Source organism: Hylobates moloch, unplaced genomic scaffold (genome assembly GCF_009828535.3).
Source record: "Hylobates moloch isolate HMO894 unplaced genomic scaffold, HMol_V3 SCAFFOLD_12, whole genome shotgun sequence".
NCBI classification, from domain to species: domain Eukaryota; kingdom Metazoa; phylum Chordata; class Mammalia; order Primates; family Hylobatidae; genus Hylobates; species Hylobates moloch.
The window spans coordinates 38,914,528-38,930,402 of NW_026652287.1; the positions used below are offsets into that span (position 1 = coordinate 38,914,528).

Sequence of the window (15,875 nt, forward strand, 5' to 3'; positions counted from 1 at the left end):
GGCTTACAAAATGGTTGCATTTTGGACTAACACTTCTCTGCAGGGGCAGTCACTGAGCTGTAACATTGTCCCCTGTCTGGGGGATGCCAAGAACCTGCCCTGCATCAAGTTGAGGAAACAAGAAAAGGCGAGGCATTATTATCCTCATGCTAGAAGGGGTCGGGGAGGAGAGTGAGAAATTTGTAGAAGTTTCTGGAAATTCCTGGAAGAACCCAGGAGCTTGCTTGTAATAGAGAAGGCTACGAGCCCAACAGGGGCTGTACCTTTTGTTGGAGGAACCCAAGACGATTAAAGCCTCGTTTTCCTCCTTTCTTGATTTCGTGTCTCCCAAGAGTTGCGTTGGGTGAATCCAACAGGTGGGGCAGAGGATAATAGAGTCAGTGGGTGCAGCCACAGATGTTGGCACTTCTCACCGACCTAATCCCCAGTGTTCGCGAGGCCCACTTGGGTGGAAAGAGGGCCTCCGTGGAGGCGCCACCGCGGTGTATCCAGACCCCCTTGCTCTGCGACCTGAACAGGCCACTCTTGCACCCGGCTCCCTAGGTCCAATTGCAGCGCCGGCAGCAGGCGGGGCTCAGTCCTAGCAACCCACGCCTGGTTGCCATGGAGACGTCGGCACCTGCGCAGCCCAAGACCCCCAGCGGCGGTGCGGCAGCCAGTGCGCAGACGCGCGCTGCGACGCCAACCTCGGCTTCTGGCAGCTAACGAGATCGAGGCTGGACGCCGCGTGACCCGCCTGGGCCGGAGCGGGGGCGGACGGCGCCTCCTTGGCCCTTTCTGCCTCTAGCAGGGGTGCCGGGGTAGCCGGAGCCAGCGACTGGGAAACGGCTGCATCTCGCTGCCTCTCCTTGGCCTGGCTGGGCGGTCGGAGGCTGGTCTGCCAAGTAAGTCCTGGCCGGGCAGGCGGAGCGTCAGGCTCGGGGGAGGGTCCGAGGGCCTTTTGCGGCAGATTCCGGGACCCCGGGGAGGGTCCGAGGGCCTTTTGCAGCAGATTCCGGGACACGTGTGAGCACCGGGGCCTGGGTTGGGGAGAAAGGTGTTGGGAAAGCGTGAGGCCTCCTGCAGGCCAGCCGCGGAGGGGGCAGCTAGGATCTGTGAGCTTGGCCATCTTCCTGGGAACCTGACCTCGCTCCCTTGTCACCTTGCAGGATTACTGTTTGGGGACCGCTGCAGCCCACGTCCACCTGATAGACTATTACTACACGTAGTAGGGTCAGAGCCGCTAAATGTCCAAGACCATGGCGATGAACCTTCTGGAGGATTGGTGCAGGGGAATGGAAGTGGACATCCACAGGTCCTTATTGGTCACAGGCATCCCAGAGGACTGTGGCCAGGCAGAAATTGAGGAGACCTTGAATGGGGTCCTCTCCCCACTGGGCCCGTACCGCGTGCTCAACAAGATTTTTGTGAGGGAAGAGAATGTTAAAGCTGCCCTCATTGAGGTTGGTGAAGGTGTGAATCTGAGCACCATCCCCCGTGAATTCCCAGGAAGGGGTGGTGTCTGGAGAGTGGTCTGTAGAGACCCTACCCAGGATGCTGAGTTTTTAAAAAATCTGAATGAATTCCTGGATGCCGAGGGGCGCACCTGGGAGGATGTGGTCCGCCTGCTCCAGCTCAACCACCCCACGCTGTCCCAGAACCAGCATCAGCCCCCAGAGAACTGGGCAGAAGCTTTGGGGGTGCTCCTGGGAGCGGTGGTGCAGATCATCTTCTGCATGGATGCCGAGATCCGCAGCCGGGAGGAAGCCAGGGCCCAGGAGGCCGCTGAGTTCGAGGAGATGGCAGCCTGGGCTTTAGCAGCAGGGAAGAAGGTCAAGAAAGAACCGGGGCTTGCAGCAGAGGTGGGTTCTGCCTTAAAGGCAGAGACCCCCAACAACTGGAACGCCACGGAAGACCAGCATGACCCTCCCAAAGCTTTGGTTCGCAGGGCTGGAGCTAAGACTCGCTCCAGGAGAAAGAAGCAGAAGAAGAACCCCAAGCAGGAAGCAGTGCCCTGGAAAAAACCCAAAGGCATCAATTCCAACAGCACAGCCAACTTGGAGGATGCTGAGGCGAGTGATGCTGAAAGCATGGCAATCTCAGAGCCGATCAAGGGCAGCAGAAAGCCCTGTGTGAAGCAGGAGGAGTTGGCTTTGAAGAAGCCCATGGCGAAATGTGCCTGGAAGGGTCCCAGAGAGCCACCTCAGGATGCCCGGGCAGAAATCGAGAGCCCAGGAGGCGCCTCTGAGTCAGACCAAGATGGTGGCCATGAAAGCCCACCAAAGAAGAAGGCCATGGCCTGGGTCTCTGCTAAGAACCCCGCTCCCATGAGGAAGAAGAAGAAGGTTAGCTTGGGCCCTGTCTCTTACGTCTTGGTTGACTCAGAAGATGGCAGGAAGAAGCCGGTGATGCCAAAGAAAGGGCCGGGCTCAAGAAGGGAGGCATCAGTTCAGAAGGCCCCTCGAGGCCAGCAGCCTGCCGAGGCAACAGCCTCAACCTCTAGGGGTCCGAAGGCCAAGCCAGAAGGCTCTCCTCGGCGTGCCACCAATGGTGAGAATGACAGCAGAAGTGACTGGGCTCGTGCCAGCAAGTGGATGAGGCAGGAGGAGCAGGAGTGGCAGGTGGGGCAGAGGAGCCCAAGGAGGTGGTGGGTCAAGCGGGTGATGAGGAGGACCCTGGTGCATGGCAGGAGGTGGATGACACACCAGTTGAGGAGGGTAAGAGCCCAGACCGCCCTTCCAGGAGCCCCTGAAGGCTGATGCTGGGGACATCTGGTGGGCAGGAGGCAGCAGAGCAAACCCACCGACCAATTGTTTATCAATGAGTGTTGCTGTGGTCATTTGCCACTCCATATGACCCATCTTCCTTGATGAGAATTTAATGGTTTGGGCCCAGGCTTGGTGGCTCACGCCTGTAATCCCAGCACTTTGGGAAGCCAAGGTGGGCAGATCGCCTGAGGTCAGGAGTTCAAGACCAGCCTGGCCAACATGGTGAAACCCCATCTCTACTAAAAATACAAAAAATTAGCCGGGTGTGGTGGCACACGCCTGTAATCCCTGCTACTCGGGTGGCTGAGGCAGGAGAATCTCTTGAACCTGGGAGGCGGAGGTTGTAGTGAGCCTAGATTGTGCCACTGCCCTCCAGCCTGGGTGACAAGAGTGAGACTCTGTCTGCAAAAAAAAAAAAAATTTAATGATTTGGGAGGCCAAGGCAGACAGATCACCTGAGGTCGGGAGTTCGAGACCAGCCTGGCCAACCTGATGAAACCCCATCTCTACTAAAAATACAAAAATTAGCTGGGCATGGTGGTTTGTGCCTGTAATCCCAGCTACTGGGGAGGCTGAGGCATGAGAATCGCTTGAACCTGGGAGGTGGAGGTTGCAGGGAGCCAAGATCACACCGCTGCACTCCAGCCTGGGCGATAGAGTGAGACCCTGTCCGCCCCCCCCCCAAAAAAATTAATACTTTGGAGTTATAGTGTTTGCGGGGTATGTGGCTTTAAGGGTAAAGTTTTCTAGAGACCTGGCTGGGGAACAGAAATGTTCAGGGACCCAGAAATTTCTTGGAAGTAATGCATTTCCTAATGACACCTCTCTGCTTCCCTTCTTGAGCTGTTCTCTCATTTATTTGCAGAATCCAGAAAGGTTTGATCTGGGGGACCACCCATACTGAGGAGTTGAAAGAACAAGGAAGAAGTTCCAAGTCAACCAAGTTTTCTCTTGCCACTGAATAAAATAAGACTTTGGACTCTCTTAGGGCCCCTGTTGATAGAGATCTGGCTCTGAGGTAAACGATAGGTGAGGTCTTGGGTGGGAGGGAGTTGGGGAAGGGAGGTGGATCTCTATGCTCTTTTCTCTACCAGGCCTGCCGTTTCACCGCCTCCTCTACTCCCGCCTCCTCTACTCACCTTCCCTTCAGAGGCAGGAGAGTTGGTAAGAGGATTGGGAAAATTCTAGAACATTCATTCCCCTTTATGCATGAGCAGGGTCACTGTTAACACTCATCCATGTTCAGCTTTTCTCCCCCACGCCTCGCTCCCTCCTCGGAATGGTCAGCGACCTCTGCAGGCCCTGGCGTTTGGAAGAGCTGGGTGGCCCTGCTGTATTCTCCCTCCTGCCTTCCTCTTGTGTAACCAGCTGGGTAAGTTAAGCCAGGACTTTCACTGCAAACCTGGCTTCATTGCTCCTTCAGTCTCAGCTTCTATTCTCCAGTTATCTAGCCAGGAGGTCCCAAGAGTTAGTTTTAGGGAAAAAGAATGTCTGCCTAGACCTCAAAGTCTTTGAGTTTTAAAGTCTGTTAGTAAAAATGGCACTTTGATTCCCATTTGGGATGAGCCCTCTTAGGAATCCTGTGGGGAAGGGGGGTGATTGTAGGGAAGGATGCAGGCATTCCTAGGCCCCCAGCTCCAATTCCATCCGTCTAGCAAACTGTCACACCATCTTTGCACCAAACTGTCACCATCTTTGCAGCGGAAGGTCACTACTCACATAGTAAGAGGGGAAAAATATCTTTTAAAACTTTGCTGTTGGCCGGGCGCGGTGGCTCACGCCTGTAATCCCAGCACTTTGGGAGGCCAAGGCGGGTTTGAGGTCAGGAGTTTGAGACCAGCTTGACCAACAGGTGAAACCCCATCTCTACTAAAAATACAAAAATTAGCTGGACGTGGTGGTGTGCTCCTGTAATCCCAGCTACTCAGGAGGCTGAGACAGAAGAATTGCTTGAATCCAGGAGGCGGAGGTTGCAATGAGCTGAGATTGTGCCACGGCACTCCAGCCTGGGCGGCAAAGTGAGACTCTGTCTCAAAAAAACAAACAAATAAAAAAACTTGGCTGTTAATGTCTGCCCTCTGAATTCAGACACACTATATTAGACCAGACCAGTGTGTGTGTGTGTGTGTGTGTGTGTGTGTGTGTGTGTTTGCGTGCGCATGTTTAGAGGAGAGGGCAGGGTCCCCGAGATAATGGTTTCCAAACTGTATCCTAGACGTCCACAAAGATGTAATCCGAATCTATTTTTTTCACATGTTTAAAAAACTGAAAAGTGACTACTCAGATATGTTGGAAGTCACGTTGAAGACTATCATAATATTGCCTTGTGTTCATAGGTTAACTTGTTTTTGTACACGTCTTGAGTTAGTTATTTCTGGTATCTCTTTGCTTAAAATTGAGTTTCTTGTAAATGTGACTGATGAGCGAGGTTAGAAGTGGAAGAAATTCCTGTGCATGTCCTATAATCTGACACCCTGAAAGCAAGTTTCCTTTCGTCATTCACACGCTCTTGTTCTGCTGTGACTCTTCAGTTGTGTGGTAGTAAGTAAATGTATTAACATGGTGAGCAGTAGTAATATTCTATCATACAGTATTAGCCCTTGCAAGTTTTCAGGGCGTCTTTTCCGACTTCAGTTTTTGTGATAAAGAATGTAAACAGTTGTTAGATGTTGTCAGTGATTCAACTTTAAAACAAATTTCTCGTGATGATGCATTTCAAAATCCTGAGTGAGTCTGACTGAAAAATACAAGAGGAAAGAGAGTGGTTTCCGTTTGCAGCTACACAGCTCTGTGCATCGAAGTTCTCCTGGGGTGTGTGCCAAACAAAACCCAGGGGTGAATTGGATTCTTGAAGAGACCAAAGCCTGCAACTGTTGAGCTTCTAATTTCAAAACGGGTCCATTAGGGCTCCATTGTGTTAACAAGTTGACACCATGACTAGTAAATGTAAACGTGTATGTATAAAATAAAGTTTAGCAAATTAAGTGTCCTGTTAAGTCTCTTTTGTAGGTGGGGATTGCATGGACTATTAAATTTGAGGAAAGGGTTCCCCCTTCAAACTGTGCCCCCAGCCAGACGTGACTGGTTATCAGATACGGGTTCAAGCTTCGAGAATTGTTAATGATCCATGAGAGAAGAAGCCGTTTGTCCTCTTTGCGAATGGCTTTCCACCGATGTGGAAGGATGTCCCACAGATCTCGGGGTTTCTAGAATAGGTATCTGGTGACACAAATTACCTCAAAGTGCCAGTTTATTTTTTTATAAACAGCTGGAAGATGAAAACCTTTCTCTCCCTATTCCCTCACACAGAAGCCAAGGTTTTTTTTTTTTTTTTTTTTGAGATGGAGTTTCGCTCTGTCACCCAGGCAGGAGTGCAGTGGCACGATCTCAGCCCACTGCAGCCTCTACCTCCTGGGCTCAAGTGATCTGCCCACCTTGGCCTCCCAAAGTGTTGGGATCACAGGTGTGAGCTACCACGCCTAGCCAGAAGCTGAGATCTTTTAGCTAAAAATTTATTTTTCTTCTGGCCCTCCCCTGCCCCTCCCCAGGAACTCCTGAACCAGAGTGGCCACTACATCAGTCATTTGGAATCTGTTCAAGGTACCATTTCGTGGCCCTACCTGCTGATTCAGGAACTCTTGGGGGTTGTACATAGTTATCTGCATCTTAAACAGTTTCTCCTGAGAATTTTTTTTTTTTGAGACGGAGTCTCGCTCTGTCACCCAGGCTGAAGTGCAGTGTCATGATCTCAGCTCCCTGCAACCTCCGCCTCAAACGATTCTCCTGCCTCAGCCTCCCAAGTAGCTGGGACTACAGGGGTGTGCCACCACACCCGGCTAATATTTTTGTATTTTTTTTAGTAGAGATGGGGTTTCATCACGTTGGCCAGGATGGCCTCGATCTCTGATCTCTTAACCTTGTGATCCGCCCACCTCAGCCTCCCAAAGTGCTGGGATTACAGGCGTGAGCCACCACGCCCAGCCAAGAATTCTATTAATAATACACATTGAAGAGCTTCAGGTGGAATAATTCAGACTTGGGGAAGGGGAAGTGTCCTTAGGGGCCCAGGTTGGGGTTTTGTGAAAGTGAATGGAGATTGTGAGGAAAGATGCGAAAGAGACCAAAAGGGAAGCTGGGATTTGAGGACACGGAGCTCATTAGGAACTGCCATGTACCCATAGAAGCATCTGGATGAAGGTCTATTTATTGGATGCCCCCACACCCCCACAATGGGAAAAGCCCTATTTGGCCAAGATGTTTAAGTACCTCCCACAATAATAGTCACTCACACTGGTTACGCCCAGGTTGTCAGTAAAGCATGAAAGGCCTACATGCCCTAAAAATGGGAGGAATCCAAGGCTGGAGCACATGAAAGCTGTCTTCAAGGAAACCTCATCGCCCTGGGTGGAGGTGTTCTGTTCAGGGGTGCGTCTGGGGCGAGGCTGGCCCGGAGTGTTTGCAGGAAGATGGAGAGCTGTGGATGCCACCAGCAGGGCTCAAGGGCAAAGTGTCCTGGTCGCCCGTGCTGCCATTCAAGCAAGGTTCATTGAGAATCTGCTGTACGACAGCCAGGAGCAAGACAAAGAGTCCTGGCCTCCTGGAGCCCGACATTCAGGTGAGGACAGACCTTGTATAGATAAAGGTGGAGGGGGCGGGAAGCTCTGCCATGAACAATAAAGCAGGAAGACAGGCAGGCAAGGTGAGTGTGCAGGAGCAGCTGGCTGTCGCCTACAGTGGTTGGGGGAGCCACTCTGGGAACTCGATGTCTGAACAGACCCGAAGGGGGTGAGAGGTGAGACAAGCAGTTGGCCAACGACGGCCTCCTGGGCAGAGGGAACAGTCATCGTGGAGGGAGGCTCTGATCTGTTTCAGAAAGTGAGTAAGGCTGGGCGCAGTGGCTCACGCCTGTAATCCCAGCACTTTGGGTGGTTGAAGCTGGCAGATCACCTGAGGTCAGGAGTTCAAGACCAGCCTGGCCAACATGGTGAAACCCCGTCTCTACTAAAAATACAAAAAAAAATTAGCCGGGTGTGATGGCACGTGCCTGTGGTCCCAGCTACTTGGGAGGCTGAGGCAGGAGAATTGCTTGAACCCGGGACGTTGAGACTGCAGTGAGCTGTGATCGTGCCACTGCACTCCAGCCTGGGCGACAAAGCAAGACTCCGTCTCAAAAAATAAATAAATAAAAATAAAAGAGCAAGGAGGAGGTGAGGAGCAGAGGCCAGGGGACTTTGGAGGCTGGTGTGCAAAGCCCCACAGGTGTGGCCAGGACGGATTCCAGCTTTTATCTGAGAGATGGGAGCCGTGGGAGGGTGCTGAGCACAGCGTCAGGATCCTATGTAGGTTGTTTCCAGGCTCCCCCTGGAAGCCTGGTGGGGAACAGACTGCAGAGGGTGAGGTGGCAGCTGAGAGCCTAGTGGGGAGATGACCATGGCTGGAGCCGGGAGTCCCAAGAAGAAGCCACCCATTTGGGGATCTGGTTAGCAGAGCTGCCAAGGAGAAAGACGTGGGTTGTGTTGATTTACTTATTCATTTATTCCTTTTTTTTACATTTTCATTTTTTAGGTAAAATAAAACATTTATATACAGTGAAATGGACAGATCTTAAGTGAACGGTCTGATAAGTTTGGACATAGGCAGGCACCTGTGTAACCCACCCCTGCGACAAGATACAGAACAATATCTTCATCCTAGAAAGCCTCCCTGTGCCCCTTCCCAGGCGGTCCCGGCCCCAGCTCTCAGAGGTGAGCACCGTAATGATTTTTCCAGCCAAAGCTCAGTGTGTCTGTCCCAGGACTGCATATAAGTGGAGTCATACAGCATATGGTTTTTTTGGTGTCTGGCTTCTTTTCCTCAGCATAGTGTTTTTGTTTGTTTTGTTTTTATTTTTGTTTTTTAGGGAGTTTCACTCTTTTTGCCCAGGCTGGAGTGCAGTGGCGCCATCTCGGCTCACTGCAACCTCCGCCTCCCGGGTTCAAGTGATTCTCCTGCCTCAGCCTCCCAAGTAGCTGGGATTACAGGTGCCCGCCACCACGCCCAGCTAATTTTGTAGTTTTAGTAGAGACAGGGTTTCTCCATGTTGGCCAGGCTGGTCTTGAACTCCTGACCTCAGGTGATCTGCCCACCTCAGCCTCCCAAAGTGCTGGGATTACAGGCGTGAGCCACCACGTCCCGGCCTTTTTTTTTTTTTTGAGATGGCATCTTGCTCTGTTGCCCAGGCTGGAGTGCAATGGCACAGTCTCGGCTCACTGCAACCTCCACCTGCCAGGTTGAAGTGATTCTCCTGCCTCAGCCTCCCAAGTAGCTGGGACTACAGGTGTGCACCACCACGCCCGGCTAATTTTTGTATCTTTCTTAGAGACGGGGTTTCATCATGTTGCCCAGGTTGTTCTCAAACTCCTGGCGTCATGTGATCCGCCCTCCTCGGCCTCCCAAAGTGCTATGATTACAGGTGTGAGCCATCGTGCCCGGCCAGAATAGTGTTTTTGACATTCATGTGTGTTTGAGTAGTATTTTCAATTATTTAAAAACAAAATTTTTTTAAGAGTCAGGCTCTTGCTCCGTCACGTGGGCTGGAGTGCAATTGTGTGGTCACAGCTCACTGCAGCCTCAAACTCCTGGGTTTTTTTTGTGAGACGGAGTCTTGCTCTGTCGCCCAGGCTGGAGTGCAGTGGCGCAATCTCGGCTCACTGCAAGCTCTGCCTCCCGGGTTCACGCCATTCTCCTGCCTCAGCCTCCCGAGTAGCTGGGACTACAGGCACCCGCCACCACGCCCCTCTAATTTTTTGTATTTTTAGTAGAGACGGGGTTTCACTGTATTAGCCAGGATGATCTCGATCTCCTGACTTCGTGATCCACCCGCCTCAGCCTCCCAAAGTGCTGGGATTACAGGCGTGAGCCACCGCGCCTGGCCAAACTCCTGGGTTTAAACGATTTTCCTGAGTAGCTAGGACTACAGATGTGCACCACCATGCCCAGCTAACTTTTTTTTTTTTTTTTTGGTAGAGATGAGGTCTCACTATGTTGCCCAGGCTGGTCTTGAATAACTGGTCTCAAACAATCCTCCTGCCCCCATCTTTTTTTTTTTTTTTTTTTTTGAGACAGAGTCTCGCTGTCGCCCAGGCTGGAGTGCAGTGGTGCGATCTCGGCTCACTGCAAGCTTCGCCTCCTGGGTTCACGCCATTCTCCTGCCTCAGCCTCCCGAGTAGCTGGGACTACAGGCGCCCGCCACCGTGCCCAGCTAATTTTTTGTGTTTTTTTTAGTAGAGATGAGGTTTCACCGTGGTCTCGATCTCCTGACCTCGTGATCCACCCGCCTCGGCCTCCCAAAGTGCTGGGATTACAGGTGTGAGCCACCACGCCCGGCCCTGCCTCCATCTTTTGAAGTGCTGGGATTACAGGCATGAGACATTGTGCCCTACCTTGACCCATATGTTTTTTAATTTACTTATTTTTTTTTTGAGATGGAGTCTCACTCTGTTGCCCAGGCTGGAGTGCAGTGGCATGATCTCGGCTCACTGCAAGCTCCGCCTCCTGGGTTCACACCATTCTCCTACCTCAGCCTCCCGAGTAGCTGGGACTACAGGCATCTGCCACCATACCTGGCTAATTTTTTTTTTTTTTTTTTTTTTTGTATTTTTAGTAGAGACGGGATTTTACTGTGTTAGCCAGGATGGTCTCTATCTCCTGACCTCGTGATCTGCCCACCTCAGCCTCCCAAAGTGCTGAGATTACAGGCATGAGCCACCGCACCTGACCGATTTACTTTTTAATATTTTCCCCACATTAAAAAATAAAACATCACAGCCTTTTTTTTTTTTTTTTTTTTTTGAGACAGGGTCTCGCTCTGTCACCCAGGCTGAAGTGCAGTGGTGCGATCTTGGCTCACGGCAGCCTTGACTTTCCAAGCTCAAGCCATCCTCTCATATCAGCCCCTCTGCAAGTAGCTGGGACTACAGGTGCAAACCACCATGCCCAGCTAATTTTTGTATTTTTTGGTAGAAACAGGGTTTTGCCATGTTGCCTAGGCTGACTGCAGACTTTTAAAAGCACCCAAATGCATTATTCAAGCAACATTAGCCATTGTGGTCAGATTAACGATAATGCAATAATTTTTTCTATCCATTTCTGTTTTTAGATTTGCACTTTTTGTAGTGGTATGAACAATTAAGAGGATTAGGGAACTGTGCTGGTCTGTGCTAAAGTTCATCACAGGCAGGGCACGTCCAGGCCTTTAAAATTGCTCCCAGGTGTCCTGGTTCTAAACAGCACATCTGTCCCACTTAATTAAACTCAGGTGTGACTCTTGCAAACCCCTTGGGTCCTGGGTCTTGTTCAGACCTGATGGTCACATAATAGCAAGAGAATGCGTGGCAGGTCTCAGCTTGGCAACATGACATGAGGCATCATCCCAGTGCCCAGGGTGAGATTTGGTGTTTCTCCTGTGACTTCTACTTTTTTTTTTTTTTCTCGCTCTGTTGTCCAGGCTGGAGTGCAGTGGTGCAATTTTGGCTCACTGCAACTTCTGCCTCCCGGGCTCAAGCCATCCTCCCGCCTCAGCCTCCTGAGTAGCTGGGATTACAGACATGCAAAGTGCTGGGATTACAGGCGTGAGCCACCGCACCCGGCCAATTTTAATTTTTAAAAGACAGGATTTCCCTCAGTTGCCCAGGCTTGAGTACAGTGGCATGATCATGGCTCACTGCAGCCTCCACCTCCTGAGTTTAAGCAATCCCCCTGCCTCAGCCTCCTGAGTAGCCGTGACCACAAGTGCATACCACATTGCCCAGCTAATTGTTTTACTTTTTTTTTTTTTTTTTTTTTTAATGGAGACAGCTCCCTATGTTGCCCAGGCTTGTCCTGGCCTCAAGCTGTCCTGCTGCCTCAGCCTCCCAAAGTGCTGAGATAACGGGCATGTACCACCACACCCAGCAGAGTCCCACTTTTCATCTTGTGTCTTTGAATATTTCAACCACAAACAATAAATTCTTATATTCATTTATTTGAAAGTAACCAGAGATGGAGAACTGTTTGGAAATTCATTAAAAAGTTAGACATACCCTGGCCGAGCACGGTGGCTCACGCCTGTAATCCCAGCACTTTGGGAGGCTGAGGTGGGTGGATCACTTGAGGACAGGAGTTCGAGAGCAGCCTGGCCAACATGGTGAAACCCCATCTCTACTAAAAATACAAAAATTAGCTGGGTGTGGTGGCGGGCTCCTGTAATCCCAGTTACTTGGGAGGCTGAGGCTGGAGAATCGCTGGAACCTGGGAGGTGGAAGTTCTGGTGAGCCATGATCACGCCACTGCAGTTGAGCCTGGGTGACAAAGCGAGATTCTGTCTCAAAAAAAAAAAAAAAAAAAAAGAGTTAGACATACCCTTATCATATGACCCAGACATTCCACTCCTAAGTATTCTAAGTATTTACCTAAGATAAATGAAAATATATATCCTCCAAAGATGTGTACACAAATGCTCATAATAGCATACTTATTCATATTAGCCTAAATCTGGTAACAGCCCAAATGTTGTACCACATTTTATTTATCCATTCACTGGTTGACGGACGTTTGGGTTGCCTCTACTTTTTGACTATTTTGAATAATACCACCATGAACATAGGTGTACCAGTTTTTGTGTGGGCATAGATTTCTCTTGTATATAGCTAGGAGTGGTACTGCGGTAGGAGGTGGAGCTCAACTCTAGAGGCAGGGCTTAGACACTGGACCAAATTGAGACCTAGCTGAAACGGGTCTGGGGTGGAAGCAGCTTTCTAAAAGACATGGCCACCACTGTACCATGCCAGTTTACCATTGCCATGATAACACCTGGAAGTTGCTGCCCTTTTCCATGGCAATGCCCTTGACAACCCTGAAGTTGCCACCTTTTTCCTGGAAATTTCTGCATAAACCACCCCTTAATTTGCATATAATTAAAAGTGGGTATAAATATGACAGCAGCACTGCTTCTGAGCTGCTCCCCTAGGCACACTGCCTATGGGGTAGCCCTGCTTTGCAAGGGGCAGTCTCTCTGCTGCGGTTGTGCACTGCGGCCTCAAGAAAAGTTGCTACCACCACCAGCTTGCCCTTGAATTATTTCTTTTTTTTTTTTTTTTTTTTTTTTTTTGAGACGGAGTCTCGCTCTGTCGCCGAGGCTGGAGTGCAGTGGCGTGATCTCAGCTCACTGCAAGCTCTGCCTCCTGGGTCCACACCATTTTCCTGCCTCAGCCTCCCGAGTAGCTGGGACTACAGGCGCCCGCCACCACACCCGGCTAATTTTTTTGTATTTTTAGTAGAGATGGGGTTTCACCGTGTTAGCCAGGATGGTCTCGATATCCTGACCTCGTGATCCGCCCGCCTCAGCCTCCCAAAGTGCTGGGATTACAGGCGTGAGCCACCGCGCCCGGCCGCCCTTGAATTATTTCAAGAGTGAAGCCAAGAACCCTCCTGGACTAAGCCTCAATTTGGGGGCTTGCCCATCCTGCATCAATACAACCCTTCAGTGGAAGCTTACCCAGCAATAAACAGGAATGCAGTACTGATACAACAGTATTGATGGGGCTGTACACCGTGGCTCATGCATGTAATCCCAGCACTTTGGGAGGCCAAGGAGGGTAGATCACCTAAGGTCAGGAGTTCGAGACCAGCCTGGCCAACATGGTGAAACCCCATCTCTACTAAAAATAGAAAATTAGCCAGGCGTGGTGGCACACACCTGTAGTCCCAGCTGCTCGGGAGGCTGAGGCAGGAAAATTGTTTAAACCTGGGAGGCGGAGGTTGCAGTGAGCCAAGATGGTGCCATTGCACTCCAGCCTGGGTGACAAGAGTGAAACTCCATCTCAAAAAAATTAATTAATTAATTTAAAAAAATAATAAAATAAAAAGCAATGGGGTGGCTATTTTATTTTCATCTTTACAATCCTGTGCACTGAATAAACAGCCAAAGCTATAGCAATACTGCACACCAAAGCCAGTCACTGATGGGCCCAGTTTAACGCATCTTGTGTGTGATTATAGATCTTGTAATAAACTTGCCCCTGCCCTCCCTGTGTGTCTCATTTACACTTCTGATCAGCATGCTGTGGTTTAAGACTGTTTGCAGCCTAGCATGGCTCCGTATTTAAAATTCAGGCCCTACACATTCGTTCTCATAAAATTGAACCTTTGATTCACGTATCTAGCATGAATCTAGATATTACACTGAGCTCAAGGTCTGGGACTGACTTTTAGGGGCTGCGTGGTCCAGAGGGAGGGCGCAACAAGCCACCCCAGAGGAGTCATTGGAGAAGGTTTTCCTGTTGCTTCCCGTGACCCTGACATTTATGAGGGGAAAGCGTTCAGCTCTTAGGGAATGTTAGTGATGCCAGGTGACCCAAGTTTTTCATCCTTGACTTACAAGCATCTGGGTTGGTTTTACCAAACCACGTCCTGACATTATAAAGCAAATTACTGCATTTAAAATCATGGTGGCATGCACCTGTAATCCCAGCTACTAAGGAGTCTAAGGTGGGAGGCTCGCTTGAGGCCAGGAGTTCAAGGTTACAGTCAGCAATGATCCTGCCACTACACTCTAGGCGACAGAATGAGACCCTGTCTCAAACAAACAAACAAAATAAAAAATAAAAATCGACTACCCTCTGTTAATGGCCAGAATATTCCGGAAAATGAAAATTCATGTCAGTGGATTAGTCCCACTGATAGATCAAGGAATGGATTGTGAGGATACGATGTCACTGTAGTTTACTTGTGTTGAAGAACTAGGCCAACATAATGGTGGGACGGAATCATGAACTCAGAAATAGAGCTTCATACATCTGAGAACTTAAGACTATGACCAGCCATGGTGCTATTTATTCTAAATCAGCAGGAGAGAAAAGAGATTTTCTAAACTTAGCTAATGCTCTGAGAACTGGCTAGCCATTTGGACAAAACAAAAAGAATAAAGTTGGTTTCCCTAGCTCCTTCTTTGAGTCCTCAGATGCCTTCCAGATGAATCGAAGATGTAAATGTGAAAAATGAAATCAATAAACATTTAGGTAAAAATAGGAATGAGTTTATTTATAATTTTAGAAGCAGAAGAATTTTTGTATTTTGGAGACAGGGTCTTGCTGTGTTGCCCAGGCTGGAGTGCAGTGGCGTGATCGTGGCTCACTGCAGCCTCAACCTCCTGGACTCAAGTGATCCTCCTACCTCAGCCTCCCTAGTAGCTGGGAGTACAGGCACACACAACCATACTGAGTTAACTTTATTTTTTTGGTGGGGGGGATGGAGTTTCACTCTTGTTGCCCAGGCTGGAGTGCAATGGCCTGATCTCGGCTCACTACAATCCTGGGTTCAAGCAATTCTCCTGCCTCAGCCTCCCAAGTAGCTGGGATTACAGGCATGCACCACCATGCCCAGCTAATTTTTGTATTTTTACTACAGACGGGGTTTCTCCATGTTGGTCAGGCTGGTCTCAAATTTCCAACCTCAGGTGATCCGCCTGCCTTGGCCTCCCAAAGTTCTGGGATTACAGGCATGAGCCACCGTGCCCAGCTGACTTTTTGATCTTGTGTAGAGATGGGGTCTCCCTATGTTGTCCAGGCTGGTCTCGAACTCCTGGGCTCAAGCGATTCTCCCACGTCAGCCTTCCAAGTAGCTGGGACTACAGGCATGTACCATCACGCATGGCTGTTTTGTATCTTTTATAGAGACGAGGTCTCGCCATGTTGCCCAGGCTGATCTCGAACTCCTGGGCTCACGCAATCCGCCCACCTCAGCCTCCTAAATCTCTGGGATTACAGGCATGAGCCACTGCACCCAGCCGAGCCCAGAAGTCATAAAGGAAACGATTAATCAACCTGACTATACAAACATTTAAATCCTCAGACAGAAAAAAAAAAAATCCACAAGTCGAAAGACAAACAACAAACCCGGGGACACATTTACCACAAGGATGGACTCAAGAGAATTTCCTCGAATCACAAAGAGCTTGTACATATCAAGAAAAGAAATACAGAATAACCTGGCAATGAATCTCAATAGGAAATCCACAGAAAAAAAAAAGATAAACAAAAAACTGAAAAAGTGCTTACTTATTTAATCTCACAAAGGTTTATATAATACAGTGTGCCAAGCACTTTTCTTTTC

General features: G+C 49.7%; 1 protein-coding gene across 3 annotated transcripts; it reads left to right on the forward strand.

Annotated features, from left to right (window-relative positions):
• The first annotated feature begins 657 nt into the window (after positions 1–657).
• Positions 658–5,731, forward strand: PNMA8A (PNMA family member 8A). Of its 3 annotated transcripts, none has more exons than XM_058425899.1 (3): positions 658–884; positions 1,149–2,696; positions 3,613–5,731. In XM_058425899.1, exons 2-3 carry the CDS (start codon positions 1,227–1,229, stop codon positions 3,649–3,651), a joined length of 1,509 nt encoding a protein of 502 aa, XP_058281882.1. In that variant the 5' UTR covers positions 658–884; positions 1,149–1,226; the 3' UTR covers positions 3,652–5,731. The 3 variants fall into 3 exon arrangements, with proteins under 3 accessions (XP_058281882.1, XP_032025276.1, XP_032025275.1); XM_032169385.1 differs by having other exon boundaries at positions 1,149–2,529; XM_032169384.2 differs by having other exon boundaries at positions 708–884; positions 1,149–2,600.
• The last annotated feature ends 10,144 nt before the right edge of the window (positions 5,732–15,875 follow it).

Excerpts from the sequence above, each read along its gene's own strand:
- PNMA8A (XM_058425899.1), top strand. The coding sequence starts at position 1,227 with ATGTCCAAGACCATGGCGATGAACCTTCTGGAGGATTGGTGCAGGGGA. Across the intron at positions 2,697-3,612 it reads TGACACACCAGTTGAGGAGG|AATCCAGAAAGGTTTGATCT; the intron begins GTAAGAGCCCAG and ends ATTTATTTGCAG.